The 18,375-nt window shown below is 40.2% G+C and overlaps 1 protein-coding gene across 9 annotated transcripts in view; it reads left to right on the top strand.

Moving 5' to 3' along the window:
• The window catches only part of LOC551558 (trichohyalin), a 115,094-nt gene that overhangs the window by 93,898 nt on the left and 2,821 nt on the right, over positions 1-18,375 (top strand). For 5 of the 9 annotated variants that reach the window (XM_006571020.3, XM_006571022.3, XM_006571023.3 and 2 more), the window contains 11 exons: positions 3,832-3,980; positions 4,988-5,176; positions 5,304-5,591; positions 5,837-7,273; positions 7,730-8,764; positions 14,288-14,575; positions 14,853-15,080; positions 15,800-16,161; positions 16,957-17,308; positions 17,657-17,713; positions 17,888-18,210. In XM_006571020.3, coding sequence (XP_006571083.1) covers positions 3,933-3,980; positions 4,988-5,176; positions 5,304-5,591; positions 5,837-7,273; positions 7,730-8,764; positions 14,288-14,575; positions 14,853-15,080; positions 15,800-16,161; positions 16,957-17,308; positions 17,657-17,713; positions 17,888-18,210 — 4,607 coding nt within the window. In that variant the 5' untranslated portion in view covers positions 3,832-3,932. Of the gene's footprint in view, positions 1-3,831; positions 3,981-4,987; positions 5,177-5,303; positions 5,592-5,836; positions 7,274-7,729; positions 8,765-14,287; positions 14,576-14,852; positions 15,081-15,799; positions 16,162-16,956; positions 17,309-17,656; positions 17,714-17,887; positions 18,211-18,375 lie in introns of those variants that run through there. The other 4 variants (XM_016914932.2, XM_026446101.1, XM_026446103.1 and 1 more) reach the window with 4 other exon arrangements.

The raw sequence follows: 18,375 nt of genomic DNA, 5'->3' as shown, positions 1-18,375 counted from the left end.
AATATTTTAACGTAAGATACGTAATGTACACTAAAATATTATATTACGTAGATATATATGTGTATGTATATATATACATTACATAATTATAATTTCTATTTCTGTTAATCGTAAAATTTTCAAATCTTCTACAAATTTAATAACTCTTAACCTCTCATACTTCAAAAATTTTTTTACAAGACAAGACGTAACCGTCAAACAGCCATAAATTCGAGTCGCAAACTTCACAATGGACGATCTATCTTTTTTGTTCAAACTGTTCCCTCAAAATAATGCGAGGCGACTGTTATGATCGCCGGAAATCGGCAAGGTTAGCAAGCAGGAAATATAAATTTCCGAAAGTTGGTTGCACCACTCGTTTTCGAGAACGAGAACGGATCCAATTAACGAGCGAGGAAATGACCTCGAGGATATACTAAGATCACACGGAGAAGAGTTTCGAGGAGGATCGATAATATCTTTGCATCCAAGAGGGCAAGATTTACGAGCGTATCAAGGTGTACACGTACTCGTTCCACGGCGAAATGTATACGCGCCGCCATATCGATATATCCTGATTTCCGGCGACGTCCCAGCTGCCTTTGATCGTTCCTCTTCGACTCTGCCCTCGGTCCTCATCACGGCCGAGGAAGGATACAGAGCGTGTCGGCATCATCGTGGTCAGAGCTGTCGCCGGTTCTTCACCATTCCTCGCCAGTTTCGAATGTTGCTAACCGGGAGAGAAGTTTCCACCCGAGAAACGTGAAGAATATTCGAACCGAGCCGAGGTGAAGTGAGTCGAGATTGATATAAATTTTCTGTGCATTTCGTTTTTGCGAGTCGTTTCGCGATTTCCTTCAAGATGGAGGAATATCGGGCGAAATTAGGCAAATAAAACGATCAGGATGGAAAATTGAGACGTGTGAATAATTTCGAGACGAGGCAAAACGCTTTATTTTATTATTGCCATATATATATATCGATAGTTATAAACAACAGTTATTTACCGATTCAACGCGCACACGTGACTTAACCTATACTTGGAACATAACCTTTCAAGAAAACAGGAAACCCGTCGAAAGTAAAATTCTCGCTTAAAAAGTAAACATCTATAAAACTTCGGGCGTTGTTTAAAAATACCTCTGCATGGATTACGATTCTTGTTAACGACTTGTGAAAAGGTAAATCTGTTTCTCATAATTGTTTTTTGCGTATTAATATTCTTTTTTTTTTTCTCTCTCTCTCCCCCTTTTCTCTTTCGCTCTACCGCGATTAGCGCGATCATTTTCCATTTCCGGAACTTTATCGTCTCGGAGGACGACGATTGAGTCGAGTTTTCATCGGTGAACCACAAAGGGATTTGTTCCTCCGTTAACATTGAATTTTATGGTACAGTAGCTACGCGATACCTTGAAACTTTTACGAACAACGGAGTCATCCATGCATTCAACGAATTGGATGCATTGGCTCGTGAAGAGCGAATCGTCGAACGATAGAGTAATCATCTCTCTCTCTCGGAGACTAATACTTTGATACATAAATTTCTAAGGGAAAATAAAACGTTGGTTGAGATCGAGCAAATCAAGGAGGAAATAATCGTAAATCAATTTGGAAATGAATAATGAAATGAATTGAACATTTCATCGTTTTTTATTTAATTATTCAAGCTGTTACATCATAGGAAATGTATGTAAATTTATTTACCATTAGATTTTTATTGGCGGAAAATGTAGTTTGGTAAAGAAATGGGACGATGAAAGGTGTAACGTCATTTTTTTTTTTTCCTTCCCACGGCACACGCCTCTCGTAATAACCACTTCTCTCCATGAATAAACAAGCTCGCACTAGCGATTACACATGATTTTGCATATTCTCGTTCCCAACGATTAGCAAGCTTGGAGGTGATTATTCATGCCATGCCTAAGTTTTCTTAATTTCCTGTTTATTGTATATTCACCGGTCACCTGTTTTTCTAATTTTCCGGCAAACACAATTTGTCGAGTCGATCGGAACGAAAGACACTTTTCCTGATATCCGTGCATTGATATCACTATTAATTTTCTCTTGATATTTATTTCTGTCCATTTCGAAAAAAAAAGAAAAGAAAAGAAAAAGGATATTTCCTAAGTTTTTGCACAAAGGATTAAATCAACAAAGGAAAAATCAACAGCCTTGAGATGGTTTCAGCTGATCAGCTGAAAGTTGAGGTTACCGTCCGAAATAGAACGGTTCGCAACGGATGCATCGCGCAAACATAGCCGTTCTGTAATAATATTTACTCGACGAACGATATATGTCCGGCGAAATAAAGACCGGAAGAAATATAATCGATGAAAAGTTGTTCCATTATATAGAAACTTTGTGTTGCCTTCGATCGCGCAACATGCAACGAAATCTCAGTTGACTTGTTATTTAAAAATTTAGAAACGATTATTAATTATTAGAGCAGGAGAGGGTATGGAAAACGGGAAGTGAGGTGGATAATTAATTACACAAGCGGGAAAAGTGAGTGATAGAATATGGATATTTCGCGAGGAATCATTAAAATGTATCATAAATCACTCGTATATTAGTCTCGCTTCATTTTCTTCAACTATTAACAATATCGTGTACCAACTATTACAAGCCCCGTGTAGCAGCACAATCATTAAAATTGCCTTTCTTAATTATCGTCTCGATATTTCGTCGCGTAGAGAAATCGTAAATTGGCCGGTTCATTAGCGTGGTGGTAGCCGGCAAGAGACGATTTTCTCCCCTGTTCTGATAAAATAATCTGTTTCTGTTGCTCCATTTCCCCCGGACGAATTTTTAAAATCGTTCTATCCGCTGGATCCGAACCAGTTTTAATACCATCTATCGTGTTCTTCTCTTTCGTCTACTTGGTTTATCTCTTCCACCAGAAGGAATTCTGCAACACGGTGATCTCCGTTTGGTTTATCTCGATGAGAAGTTAAAAAAAAAGAATTTGCTCCCAAGATACTTGAACTTTTATAATTCAAACATCCTCCTTTTATTCCTATCTTCTTCTTCTTGTTTGCCCTGTCGCTGTTATCTTTGGATAATTAATTGGATAATTATTATAATAATATAAGAATAGTATTGATTTATTCTATATATATATTAATTTTCAGTATACAGGAAAATGTTATTAAATTTCCACGAGACTTATTTCTTTCGCTCTTCTTCATTATCTATTTTCATACGTTTATTGTACCGGCCTGCTTTTCGTGCCAAGTCTTTTCTCCATTGTAAAGGATCTCCTTTCAATTTCCATTGTCCACACAGTTTCGATATTTTCCCTCTTTCAAGTTTTCAGCTCTCTAGATTGCTCGCTTTTTCTTCGAGATTAATTGCTCCCTTTGTCGTGCCCCTTTTCAAGATATTCATCTCTCCCTTTTCCATTCAACTCCCTTCTAATTTCCAAGTCTCGAGAGATCATCGAAAAAAATATCTACATATAAAGAATAATTAAAAATTAATCAATGATGATAATACTCTTAACATCCTCGTTCAAAAAAAACAAAAACATCAGCTATCCTCTAAACCATCACCTTGAAAACCAACATCACGATTTCTCTTATTTCAAAAAACCGAGTTCAATCAATAATTACTATTCTCGTATTAAAACTCTACGTCCTTTTCGAACTTCGCACGATATATCGACACCCGCCTTCAAAACCGACGTCGACCATTTCCCACAGAAGAATCGTATTGAAAAACCGATAAATAAATACAGCAACGGTATCGATTCCTTGACATGAATATGCCGAACATCTCCACGAAATCGAGACAGCAACCTCGTCTCCTCGCGAGATTCGTCAAGTTTGTAATAAGATTTGCCTGTTGTTCCAGGGACGAGGCGTAGGATGGGCCCGACCGCGCGAGCTGTCGTGCTACACTGAAGAGGAGGAGCTCCCCCGAAGAAGAGAGAGAGAAGGAGGAAGGAACGAAGGATGCCCGCCTCGCAGACCGCCGCCACGGAGCGGCGAAACGAGAGGATGGTGAGTATATATATATATATCCTTTCCACGGTTGTCGTTTCCGCAGGAAGCCGGCCGACGTTGGGAACGTTAAAGGGGGTGCGAGATGAATGCCTCGGGAAATAGCGTCCCATTTTCTCGATGGAAGGCGCGAATGGAAGAGGCGAGCCGCGTTTTTGCCGCGAGTTTGGACGTTGTCGGATAGGAAGTTGTAGATTTAGTGGACGAGTGAACGTATTCACCGGTATTCTCTGTTTTCATGCAACGTTCGAGGAGAATTGAAAAGAGCTCTTTGTTTCTCGAAAATGAATATACGTGTTGATCGTTGGAGAATCATTTAAACGAATGTAGAGATTTTTGAATTTAATTAATACTCGCGCGATAATAAATGATAAATATATTTTTGAGAAAGTTATCATCATATTTTTGTGAGAGAGTGTAAAGTTTGATTTAAAAAAGAAAAGAAACAAAAGTTTTTACTCGAGAGTAATAAAAGATTGTATACGGTTTTTTTAGAAGGGATTAATTAAAATGTCGCCCATCATCAGCGACGCTTCTTTCTTTCGGTGTGACAGTTAAAGGAACAAAGAAACACAATTTTCCAGAGAGTCTGGACGACAATCGTCGTTAACTACCGCGCAACGATTCGCAACGATGTTCGCTTTTGAAAAGCCTTAGTACCGTAGGAGCGTGATTCCGCTTCCGGCTAGCCAGCGATGCCGTAACACAACAGTTTTTACTCGGTTATCGACGTTAAACTAGAATCTGATTACTTTTTTCCCCTCCCCCCACCTTTCCGTTCTATGTCTTCTTATTTCGATTCTCATCGTACACTTAGTTCCACTCTCTTTTTTGTCACGCTTCTTGTTCCATGCATTTTTTAACGAGAAATTTTCAATTTATATTCCGTGAAAAAAAAAAACATTATGTATAACGCGGATAGTTTAAAATTTCAACGTTAAATTATTCCACGAGAGAAGATTTTACTCTAAACATTCTTCTTAATATAATTCCCATTGTTGTTTCAGATCACGCACGAGCCGCCAAAATTAAAAACGACGCTGAAAACGCCTCCGAAACAAGCGACCAATCCTCTTCAATTCGTGAAAGTCGGGCCGTGCTCTTTGTATCGCACAGCTCAGGAACAATTGCAAAAAGTTCAAGAGGTGAAGAAAATAAAGCAAGAAGTCCGCGATGATCCCGAAGATTGGCAATCGGTAAGGTTCAACGTTATTTTCCAAAAAAAAGATACAAATCGCATATAAATTATTCCGATGATAAAATTAAATTAATAGCCTGCTTCTTGATAATCGAGAAATGACGAGTCATTGTTCCTCGTAACAGAATTTAGACAACTGGAAGAGCAGTCGAAGGAAGCGCCAGGAGCACATCATCGAGCGAGTGGTCGAGGTGAAGAAACTCGAGCTGGAGGAACACGATCGGCAGCGTCGCCGGAGCAAAACTTTCTCGGAAATGATGGAGGAGAGGGGCAACAGGGGTCGGAAATTGAGCATCAGCTTGGCCATGTACCACGAGGAGGATGCCAATGATCTGAGCGATCTTGGTATAGGCACAAGTAGCGGGAAGAGTTCGGTTAGTGGAGATACTCATGACGACACACATAGCGTTTTGGTAATAATTACTATTGATATTTTATCCCCTGACACGTTATTTAATTTTTAACAATTAGTTCGACGAACTGACCTTTAACATTATCCTAAATGTATACACATTTCGAGTCTCTCTCTCTCTGTAACATTTTTCCACGAGATAAGAAAGAGTGATCGAGCCGCGCATGACTACCGATGTACGTGTATTAGCAGTGCTAATTACCGTTATAATTGCAATGGGATAAAAACTGGACCAACCTCTTTCAGAGCGATAGAGACAGCGAAATAGAGAAAAATCACTCGGACGTGGACAACGTGCAAAGCGAGAGCGCGATCCACAGCGATATCACGACGTCGTCGGCGACCACGACTGCGACCACGACAACGGCGACGAAGAAATCTTTCGGCAACGGATTCCACACCAATCACAGTCACAACAATCAGGAGTACGATTCGGCGACCACGGCGACGACCAGCTCCCCGGAGCCGGAGGAGTACACGTACGAGGGTGCGATTCGAGGTTACGTGTCGCGAGTGTCGCAAAACATACCGAGGCGATCGTTGGTGAATCTGGATTCGAAGCTTGACAACGTCGCGAAATCGTCGACGAACGGCTCGAAGCTGAGCCTGGCCGACGAGGCGAAATCCACCATACCCGTGGTAAAAGTCGATATCCTGAAGAGGCGGGAGATATTCGAGAAGGGATCGCAGAAGAGCAACGAGACGAAAACGAACAACAGGCTCTCCGGCGATTTCACCGGGACGAAATCTATCAAGGAGCGGCTCTCGAACCTGGAGAAGCAGAAGCACGAGGCGGAGAACAGCGAGAAGGCGTTGGGGAGCAAGGCGTTGAACAGATTATCGGGCGACATGAGCTCGATCCGCGAAAGATTGTCCCATCTGGAGAAGCAGGCGTTGGAGAGGGAGAAGAGTTGTTGCGCTCATCGTAAACTGAGCACCGAAGAGTTGGAGACGGTGAGACCGTTGCGGGACAGATTGTCCACCCTGGAGAAATACAGCAGCAGCGACGAGTCGTCGTCGGCGCCTGGCGCGGCTCACGAGTCACGACACAACGGCGAGCTGTCCGCCAGATCGATAAAGGATCGTCTCAGCGCCTTGGACGCGGCCAGGAACAAAGAGACGGCCGACAAGAGGTCCTCCGTGGGCAAGCACTCGCTCTGCTTCCGGGATCAGGAGAACAGAATCGACACCTCGACTCCTAGCGAGAGGAGCTCGTCCCCAGACTCGGAGTATCGCGTGCCGAGGGCCGCCTTCCACAGAAGCCTCGACTCCTTGGACGCGGACGCGTCCAGCGGCCCCGACACGTTCGAGCGCGTGCAAAGCTTGGAGGAATTGGATTACGGGAGGCGTTATCCGGCGTCCTCGTCGTCCGCCGAACTGCTGAACGACACCGATCGCGAGGATTCGGGCATTCACACGGCCGACGTGAGCTGCTCCGTCAGCCAAGCCGACGAGCCGGTCGACGAGGACATCGTGCACTCTAACACGATCATTGAGAGGCAGGAGGTGATTGAGGAGAAAGGCGAGGAGCCGCGCGAAGAAACGGCGAACGAGAAGGTCGGTGAACAACAACAACAGCAACAGCAACAGCAACAACAACAACAACAACAGAGCACTGCTGTATCCGTGAACGAGATCTCGACGACTTCTGCCAGCCAACCGGACGCAGTAACGGCAAAGAAGGTAAGGCGTAACGACGGTGTTGCATGGCGGTTTCTCTACTGGGTAAATCTACTGTTAGTTGTCGTTATATCGATTTGGCTGGCGTATGTAAAAAAGTGAATCCGTTGAGTGGGATATACAACTTCTGTTTGCTTTGTCGTTCGCGGACGATTTTTTTTTTTTATATCGATATAATAAGGAGTAATTATGTTGATCGTGTTACGATTAAGTATCCGGTTCGAGTTTGTTTTGTGAAGGACGGTCGTCGAGTAATGTTGATCAATTTTTTACGAAAAAGTATGATTTGTGATTCTATCTCTTCGAAATTATTTGAAATTATATATACCGATTACTTTACGACCGCGCCTGAAACAACGTTTTAACAATCGCGAGTTTGAGTGATAATCTACTATTCTTGTTGTTTGGCAACGGGATGGCAGGTAGTACGATCTATCCAATAACTCTTTGGTTCTCTAGGGTACTGCTGACACTTCTGGGGAACTGTCGACTAACAAATCACAATCGCAGGCACACATAGAGGTTACTAACTCTAGTACACTTCGCTCCTGTCCTGCTACGAGCTGCCCGATCATATATCAAAGTCCCAAAGTACCTCCGCGACGTTCACCTCCCGAAACGCTTCCCAAACCAAAGCTGCCTGTTCCCACCAAAGAGCACTCCGAGGCAAAAGTAGATTCTTCGTCCTTCGATGAAACGAACACCGCCACCATATCGTCGAATATCAAACTGTTCGCGGACGAGCAGGGTTCCGATCTCCGAGGTGGCGAGGAAAATGTTCAGACCGCCTCGAAAGAGGACTCGGCTCTGAAAATCACCAGCTCGTCCTCGGTGTCGTTAGACTCTGCTGCTGTCGCGGACAGCTCTTCTCTGCCACCCTCTGCAAGGGTGGCCGCCGTCCCAACGAACCTTCAACTAGAGTCTACTACCTCTACTACCTCGAACTGTACCTCGAAAGAAGTTCAGAAGATGACGCCTCTCACGTCTCCAAGAGCGGCATCCAAAATCCCCACCCCCCTCCCTCGTAAAACGATAGGCGCGAAATCTTCCCCGACCAGTTCCACCTCCTCTCTCAGCCCGCCCACCTCGCCATCCTCGCCCAAGACACCGTCCCTGAAATCGAGAACGACGAACGCGAAGATTCAATCGACCGGCCAATCGTCATCCTCTCCCCAATTCCCAAAAGCGTCAGAGATACCGATCCCCGTCGGTTCCAACGTGTCGTCTAGCGCGTCGAATATCCCTGTCGTATCGCCTTCTTCGAGCCTGGAACAATCACCTCTAACATCCTTGAAACACATCTCGCCCCCCACGTTCAGCACGAAACACCAGGTGGCGGTGGTTGAAGAGGCACTGCCTGCGGAAAGACGACGAACGGTGGTGGAAATTTGCGAAAAGGTGGTGGTACCTCAGGGCAAGATACCTACAACGCCTCCTGTGACGCCATTCATCACCGTGGATCGCGTCAATGAGAAGCAGAGCTCACCGACCGAGGTTAGGAACGATCAACAATCTAGCAGCCCTTTGAGAAAGTCTTAAGGGGGGGGAGGGAGGAAGGAGCGAGAAATTCGTTCGTCTTCTTTTTTTTTTCTTTTTTTTTTTTTCTTTTTTTTCTTTTGGCTCGCCCTCGTAGCACATTGTTCCCCCGCCCCCTGTCGTTAGACCTAGCTTCGTCTAACTTCCATTAGATCTTGTACATAAGAATGGGCTTTAGAAAAACGGGGCGTCCAAGTGGCGGGATTTGTTACTTGATCAAAAGTGTCGTTTCTTATCGAGAAGATCGAGGAGTCGAGAGAGAATTTAGATTTTTAGAATTTATCGCAACGTCTTTTAGTAGAGGTAAGAAGAAGGGGAATAGAATTTTAGAACGAAATTTACGGTAATTTCGTTGACTGGCCACGATACAATGATGTATCGTACGATGGAATAATTTTAAAAATATTTCCCTTAACTTTCTTCGAGCGAGTGCTCGTTAAAATAAATCTTACCTTTGTCTTATTTCTTCTAATTATTTGAAATTTTGATACACGGATTGATTACACTCAAATGTTGACAATCTCGGCCGGTTAACTCTACCGATCTAATACACGAGCTTATATCGAATATATCCGAATATTTCTCATTATCGTGCCTCTATGCCGATCGCCTCTACGATAACTACGATAATTATCGAATAACTCGGCTCGTAGCGAAGGATTTTTCGAAGGAATCCTTGAAAATGATATCCGTATCTGCCAGATCAGGGAAACGAATCTCGCCACTTAGGATTTCCGGATATATAATATAACCCGTCTTCGCCTCTCGCTTCCAACACGTATTTATTATCCGCCATTACGCACAAATCTCGCTGGAAACGAAGGCGTGAGACCATAGCTAACGATGTAAATAGACGACGCAGGAGCAAAACGTACATAATAATAATAATAATAATAATAATAATAATAATAATAATAATAATAATAATAATAATAATAATAACCCCGAGTATCGAGTAGAATTAGAATCAGGTAACCGGAAATAACGTATCAACCGGAGGTAAATGTAATACCAGTTCGTATGAACATCGATAATCGTGGAAACGTAGTGGCCTAATCAAACAGGGAAATAATACGATTTTGGACCTAAGACACCGATGCTTAATATTTGATTGATCGCTGCCTGATGATAAAAGGGAGAAAAAAAAAAACAAAACCAAAAAAAAAAAAAAAAAAAAAAAGAAAAAAGAAAGAAAAGAAAAAAAAAGGGAAAAAATCGAAAAATATTGTGATAAAAAAATTCATGAACATCGTGTGTGACATTTGATGAACAACGTTAATGATATTCTTAATATGATTATATTATTGAACCGATATATTCTGAGCTATATATAAATATATTATGAAAACCAAAGAAAGGGCCAATTAGATGAAAGATAAATATCATCTCAAAATAATCTGAATTTCATTTTTAGGATTAACTTGTAACCGATCTTAACACAATCTGTCAACACTTGGCGCGCATCTGGTGAAATATAATTCGATCGATTGTAGTGTTTGAGAGAGAAAAAGAGAGAATGAAAGAGAGAGAGATAGAGATAGAGAGAGAGAGTTGAATTGATAAAATATAAAATTCATCGAGATGAGAAATTTTCTCGTGTCATATTTTCATCGTGAACATTGAGATTTCATTGAAAGAATGGGATTTTTTGAAGCACGAATGAATCGAAGTTTCCCTAAGATCAAAAATCACTTCATCTCGGCGCGATAAAATTTCTTTTATGTGAATTTCATACGAAGAACGATAGGGTTAAGATACCATAGGGTTCACTTTTGCTTCAAAGAACCCTGATTTCGCTTCGACGAATACACGAATAATCGCTATCGAATGCCTTTCAAGTAAAAAAAAACACTGCCGAGAAATTAAATATCGAGTTTAAAGTTTCAACACACCGATCATCGTCATTGTCTTCGTCATCCTGAAATTGTTCGAAATAAATGATTCTGCTGGAGTATGATGTTAGAAACGCCTGAATCTCAAATAAAGGGGAAACAGTATAAATTTTCAAACTTCAGTCTTCCACTGATTTGTGCGACATAAGATACATACCCGATATATAAGCCAAATTCGTGAATCTCGAATTTGAAAGTAAATTTTTAATCGATTAACCGGTTAAGCTAAATGTCAATAATGAATATCTATCTTTATCTATTTTCATGATGCAACGTCATCGCAAAAGCTCACTCGACTCGAGCCTCGACGCACAATTGCAGTCTGTTTCAAAGTGTCGTCCCCGTGAACCACGGATCAAAAGTCAGAGTGACATTTAATTATTACGAAACCCGCGACTCGTAACCGATAAAAATTGTTCTAAATTGTTACGATTGATCGTTCCAGTATCGCGTTTCTTATTTTTCGACGTATTACTGTACCGTAATCGATGCAGTGAAGGAGGTAAGAGAATCGTGTGACGTTTCATCTGGTTTCATTAATTTTTTGAAAAAAGTTTTTTTTTTTTTTTTCTTGTTGACCGATTATTTCTGGCTTGGTCCCCTCCCTTGCATCTTATTTTCAGTTATTAATATCATTAATGACTCCATACTGTGATGACCTTGTAAAGCAATAAGAGCATCAAAAAATCTTTTCTATTCATTACAATTTGCATTACAATTTTTATTATAATTATTTTTTTTTTTTCTTTAATTTTTTCCCTCCCTTCACGTAAGATTTATTGGTCGCTTGATTTCTCAAAAAAGAAAAAAAGAAAGAAAAAAACGTTCGTCGACGTTGCCATTTCCTGTTGTATTGTCGAGAAGAGTAATTATTCTACCAGCGGTAGAAATTTGATCCGATCTTTTACCAGCTTGTCTGCTGTAGAGCATCGTCAATGATCATCGTCAATTTCGAGCAACTGTCCTATGAACCTAAGCTCTGCTAACTCTGAAGAGGTAAGACGGTGCTTTCGATTGTTCAAGTTAGCGATAAAGCCCACGGCCATGCGTCTCCTTTACAACCGGATATTTAGTTATCCCGCTTATCGCTAGTTTTATATTTTGCTATCGATCCGATGCATGGCTCTAGCTTAATTGATTTTATCAGTTTACCAGTCTTATATATATATATATATATTTATCGATCTTCTAGTTTTCGTTTCAATTCGCACAAACCTTCCTATTTTTTTTTTCCTTTTTTTATATAGTTTTACACGTTAGATAGACAATATACACTTGAACGCATCATGTAATTATAGATTGACGAAAAAAAAAAAATAATGGAATTATTTAAAATTTTATTTCCAACTCGAGTTATTTCCATTTCGACAAGAATTGATAACCCATCGGGTCATAGCGAAATCATGCAGAAAGTAATTAAATTGGTGATCAATCTTGTGAGGTTGCCAAACATGTGATTCTTCTTGATCTGAGCGAAGTTAAACTCTTCCATTCGTCGTAAACTCGACGATCTTTGCACTTTGAAATAATTATCTTCTCTCAACACCGTTTCAAATAGTCATAAATCGGTAGTTTTCTGTGATAACATCTTTATCGCAGCATTCGGTTCAGAGAAAATCGAGCAGATGATTTTTTTTTTACCATTTGCATTGTTTTTTGAATGTGGATTAAAAAAAATCAATTTTACGAAAACCTTGCAAGTTTTTTCCAAGTTTGTATTTCTCGTTGTTTCATTTATGATTATTTCGAAATGAAAAGATAAATGGAATTAATATAATTGATGGGGAATTTTAGCTTTATGTTGTTTCTTTGTAAAAATATATTTCATTTTCGACATCGAGATTCTCAATTTTTTTTCCATTCAATGATAATTGTATTAAACTGATCTTCAAGAATTACATTTTTTTCCCAATAGAGAGATAAACTATAGATATATTATTTTTGTTTTTTATTTTCAAATTTATCTCCGATGTCGAATCATTATTGGATCATAAAGGATTATAGAAAATTATTAAAAAAAAGATCTACTTATCTTTTTCTTATAATTTTATTTTTATAATTCCTTCTTTTATTATCATTCTATTATCATTTCTCTTATATTTAATTATTAATATATCATCGTGTATTAATTTTGTTTATTCTAGAAAGGATAAAAACAATTCATCATATTTGAGCTTCGTTGTTTAAAAAAGTTTATTGTTGAACTTTTTAATCCATAATAGAGAATATATAGGATTTATACAGTCATAGCTCTATTAAGATTTTGATAAACGTTATCGTTATTGCCAAAAGATCTTATCATTTATTTGCTCGCACTTTAGTCGACGATGATATACGATATTTGCACGAAAACTTACGAAATAGTAAATTCAATGCATGGAAGAGCGCTTTTTGCGGCTGATGCATGTAGTTATTGTGACTAAACGTCTTTCTAATCGAAAATTGCACAATTAATATTAATTGTGGAAGTTCTTAGTAACACTGTTAACGACACGAAACTTGTTCTTGTTCATTTGATTCTTTTTATGCGTTCGTTTCGAAAAAAAAATTTTATTCGAATTATCCAAATTAATATCTGTTGTTTAGTGTGAATAAGTTTAATTTTTATATATTCTAAAGTGAAATTAAAACCGTTTTTATTTTATAAGTTGGTTATCCATTTGATGTGAATAAGTTTAATTGATATTGATTAGTTAATAGTTAATTTTCATAGATTAATCATTCATCTCGTGTGTTTATCTTTGCACATGGAAAAAAAAAATCATAATAATCATGCATGAACACCAGTGCATCTGTGTCTATAGAATATAAAAAAGCAAAACGAGGCCCAAACGAGAATGCAAAATAATCTTCCATCCGAAACAGTTGCAGTTGCCTCTCAACTTATTGCTCGAAATCCAGTGTTTCTCAAGCTTCGTTTTACACTTATTTTTCTTAATATCTTCGCAACACTAATCGAAACACTTAACACGAATTTCGATCGTACATCGTACGTACAGAACAATTTTCCATTCCCATTTAATAATGCATTAATAAATTGCAATTCATATTGAAATCGAAAGCCAAGCCTTTCCTACGATCTTCTTGCTATTATTACTAAAAAAAAAAATTATACAAATGATCGAAACATCGATCCAAACTAAAACTCAGAACTTTCACTGGCCGGAAAATTTGTACAAAAATCACAAAATCAACAGAATAATTATCAAATGTCAACAAACCTTATCGAATCTTGTGCGACGATTATTCTACGAACAGCATCAGTCCAAATCAAAACAGAGAATTCCCAGAAAAACGGAGTACAAAGGAATTCGCGTCATCGTCGAAATTAATATTTACACGATACGTGTGCAATGATAGTTTCGATAATCGCGCGCATTCTTCTATGATAATAACAATACTCGCGTAATACCAACGAAAGGAAGAAAAAAAGGGTGGGCACGGATCGCGAAAGTTTGAGAAACCCTGGTCCACGGGCGTAGCGCGTCGATTTGCATAGAATGTGCCGTTGCAAAATTCGTGGCCTAGCCGCGGAGCCCGTTTCGGTATACACGAGAAATACGAATAACGCGGAGCCGCGTCTCTTCAGGAACCGATCGTTATCGAGAAAGCGGGCGACGAGGAGGCGGCGGTGATTTGCCAGCCGAGCCAGCCAGTCGAACACGAGGAGCACGAGGAAAAGGAAGCGGCGATGAACGTGAAGATCGAGACGTCGTACGAGGCACCGGCACGGATCGAGGAGTCGATCGACGTGCACGATACACCTGAGACCGTCCCTGCGCCTGAAAGACCGACGACCTTGACCTTTGGCAAACAGGAAATGGCCACGGTGGACACGATCAGCCTACTCAGCCCCATATCGCCCATCTCGAAACAGGTAAACATGGAGCCTCTGTCACCCTCAATTCGATAAGGATTTTGGCCATTTGCATTCAATGCTTCTTTATTCTTCCCCTGTTTTTCCCTTTCTAAACGCTTCCTCTTTCCGAATGAAAGAACAGATTGTTTCGTAATGGAAATTTCAATTTTTAATTATTCGTATGAAAATTTCATAATTACATAAATTCGTGTGGCTCTCCTTTTAAAACCAAGATGTGAAAAAGAGTTAACGATGATGATTTCGTCTCCATAAGGATTTTCTTTTGTTTCGACAGATTTTGCCACTGAATCTATCCAGTGACGAGGAAATAGTGACAGGGTTGGCGTTTCCCCTGGGGCCGCCGACCAGCGTGGAACCCCCGAAGGAGAAACCACCGCCGCCTCCGGTAGACGTCAGCGACGAAGAGAATCTTCCAGTGGAACCTCTCAAGAGATTGAACTCCACCCGCAGAATAAAGAAGGAACTACGCACGAGACGCTCTGATTTCCTTGGAATCGAGGGGGTACGCGACAGTTGTCCTTAATCTATCTCGCGTTCGATTATTCTTTAGACTTTGATGCATTGGAATATTCAGCGCGTACGAGACTTTTTTTTCCACGGTAGAAACGTCGACACTTTCGTTTCTTCTCACGGGTTTCCACCTCCTTCTCGTGGATGGCTTTCACTTGTTTCCGGAAGTTGGTGTGTTTCGTGGCCGCTGGCGCACCCACGTTTCAAAAGATCATATCGCGGGCGTAACATTAATGATATTAATTGAAGCACGTGAATGGATTTACGTAATTCAAAATCGTAATTATGCATTGATGAGATTCCGCGTTCCTCGTTCATCGACCGCGATATATAAGCGTGAACGAATCCTCTTAATAATTCGAATCTTCGTTTAATTTTTAAATCTCCTTATCATAATTAAAACGTGATATAAAAAACAAGATATTGGCGAGATAATAACAATTTTAATCATCACATATTTAAATTTAAATTTAACTTTGCCATATTCCTCATGCAAAGGAATTAAAAAATGAAATATCAACTACAGATTATCAACAGATTATATAAATGACAATCGTTCTGTCAAAATATTTGCAAAGAATATTACAGCTTTGCTTCATAATCATTAACGATCGAGAGAAGCATATCTGAATAGAATATTACGTTTTATTCTAAAGTTTCTTCAACGAATATCCCACCACGATTTCGAGCATCATCGTCTTCGATTTGCAGGTAAACGATGACGAGCTGGAACGCGAGTTGACCCTGACAAAACCGCCAGACATGGCGGCGATCCTTGCAGAGGAGAGACGCATCGAGCAGCTTCATCGTCGCTCCTACGATACGGACAGCAATTACGAGCAAGACTCAAGCCACGAGAGAGATTCGGGCGTGGAATTGGGCCACGCCGAAGATTGGACTAAACAACCAGTTAGCCCTGATATGTCTCAGCACAGTCGCCAAAGCAGCGAGCCGTTCGGCGCCAGTGTCACCTCCTCCGAAGAGGACGAAATCACGAAGAAAGAGAAGGAGATCATCGAAGTCCTCGAGAAAGAGGAGCAGTGGCGGTACGAGAACAATCGTGAGATGAACAGGTAGGAATTCCCCGAAACAATTTGTGGGTGTAATTTTAAACAAGGAGGAGATGGTTAGAGTACAATCCATTAGATCGACCGTAGCTTCTCTATAGACGAATAGTATATATATATATATATCTTCTTCCTGTCCTTGAGAACGGTTCAGGTATTTTGTAATGTTTCTCAATTTCTTGCCGTAGGTAGACGATTTCTTACTCTTCCTTTTCTCTCTCTCTTTTTTTTTTTTGATTTTTCAATGAAATAACAGGTGCTTGACACGGTGGGGACTCTTTTTCATATCTCTTGGATATTTGCACGAGAATTTTTGTTTGTTGTTGTAATCGGAAGCATGCCGAGATGTGAGACCGAAGTTGGTATAATTATTTCTCAGACAGAGTGTTTGCTTTGAAATGGAAAGAAAGTCTCTTCTTATAACTTTTTATATAATAAATAATTTAATAAAAGTAATAATCGGCCTCTTCGGTGATCACTACGTATATCGATATTTCTAAGAGTGAATAAGTTATATGTAAATAATGAAACTACAATGAATTTGTATCACGGGATCAATGATGTACAAAACGGTGATGAATAAAATAAAATACACTTTTATTACGAATTTTTGGTCTTTTCCTGACTATCGCTTGAACTATCGCTATCGCTAATTTATCGTTGTTGTTGGCTCTCCCCGCGTCTTCTAAAAAAAAAAAACCTTGCAACCATTGTATGCTACATTTTTAGTAGACAATTTGCGATGGGCAAGCCCATCAACAATCGAGTTGTTAATCGAAGTTGAAATTCATGACGAAACAGTGACTTGGGCGAAAAATTGGCGCACAAGCTGCGCGAACTCGAAGAGGAGAAGATGCAGTTGGAGAGGGAGCGCGCCCAGGAAGCGGCCCTCCGCCGACAGGAAGAGACGCTGCGCAAAAACAACGAGGACAACATACGGAAACAGGAGGAGACGGCGAGACAGCAGGAGGTGGCGCGGGCTGAGGCAGAGGCGAAACGCGCCGAGGAGAAGAGGCAGGAAGAGGAGCTGAGGGCGCAGGCAGAGAAGCTGAGGATTCAGAATGAAATCGAGGAGGAGAGAAGGGTTGCCGATGCGCGACGTGTCGAGGAGAAACGCATTAGGGACATGGAAAACCAAATTCGAGAACAAGAGGTATGGATCCTTTTTTTTTTCTTTTTCAGTTTCTCTTTTGTTTATTATCCTTTTTTTATCGAGGGGTTTTGTTACGTGGGTGCGGATGCTTTGGAGTATTGTTCACTTGGAGTGAGATGTATAATTTGGTTTATGGTATGAGAGATTTGAATTTTTTCTTTTTTTTTTTCAAGACAGGCAAACGAATTTTATTATTATTGTGAAAAATATATTTCAATCTATTTCTTATTTTAAAAATTTTAAAATCTTCTCGCCGAAAAATAAATGCTAACTATACTTCTAATACTGCATGCTGTAAATTAAATATATTGCACTGTTAACGGGTGAATCGTTGATAATTATTCGCAGAACACGTCATATGTTGGTGCTGGTACGAACGATGAAGAAGACGAGTTTGCTTACGGGGTAAGGGAACGTTTACCATTTTCTCTCGATGCTTGCTTCTAACAAAGACGAGGCAACCTGGCAAAATTATACATTTTATTTTCCAAGCTTTAATAAAAATAAATAAAGATAAAAATAAAAACATATATACGTTTCTTAAAAATGAATGTAATCAATTTTTTTCTTTGGAAATAGGAAGTGCTCAGAGTGAAAAGGGAACTGCTGCAGTTGCAGCAGGAAGAGTTGAAACGTCAACGAAACAATTTGGCGTATCGCGAACAGGAGCAGCTTAAATTGGCAGAACAATTGCAAGAGCAATGGAAATCCTTGCAAGATGTTGCGCACACCTCTGCGAACAATATCCAACAATTCAAGAGCCAACCACCTGTAAATTATAGATCATCCATGCCGAATCTTCAGCTTCAGGACGTGCAAAGAAGAAGACCTCCACCTCCACCTATACCACCGGCCAAACCATTGCGTTTGATCGAGCAGAGACAAAGAGATGTAACTATCAGGTAAGAATCGTTATACCGTGTATATTCGTCCACCATGCCGCATTCTGTTAATTTCAATGGTGTGGGATATTGAGTTACGTAGAACAGATGCAACGTTATGCAGCCCACGAAATTGCAATAGCGCATTGTTATGTCAGCGTTTAAACAGATCGCGACTAACAGGAA

Source organism: Apis mellifera, linkage group LG1 (assembly GCF_003254395.2).
Source record: "Apis mellifera strain DH4 linkage group LG1, Amel_HAv3.1, whole genome shotgun sequence".
Taxonomy (NCBI): Eukaryota; Metazoa; Arthropoda; class Insecta; order Hymenoptera; family Apidae; genus Apis; species Apis mellifera.
This window is presented reverse-complemented; position numbering and strand designations above follow the sequence as displayed.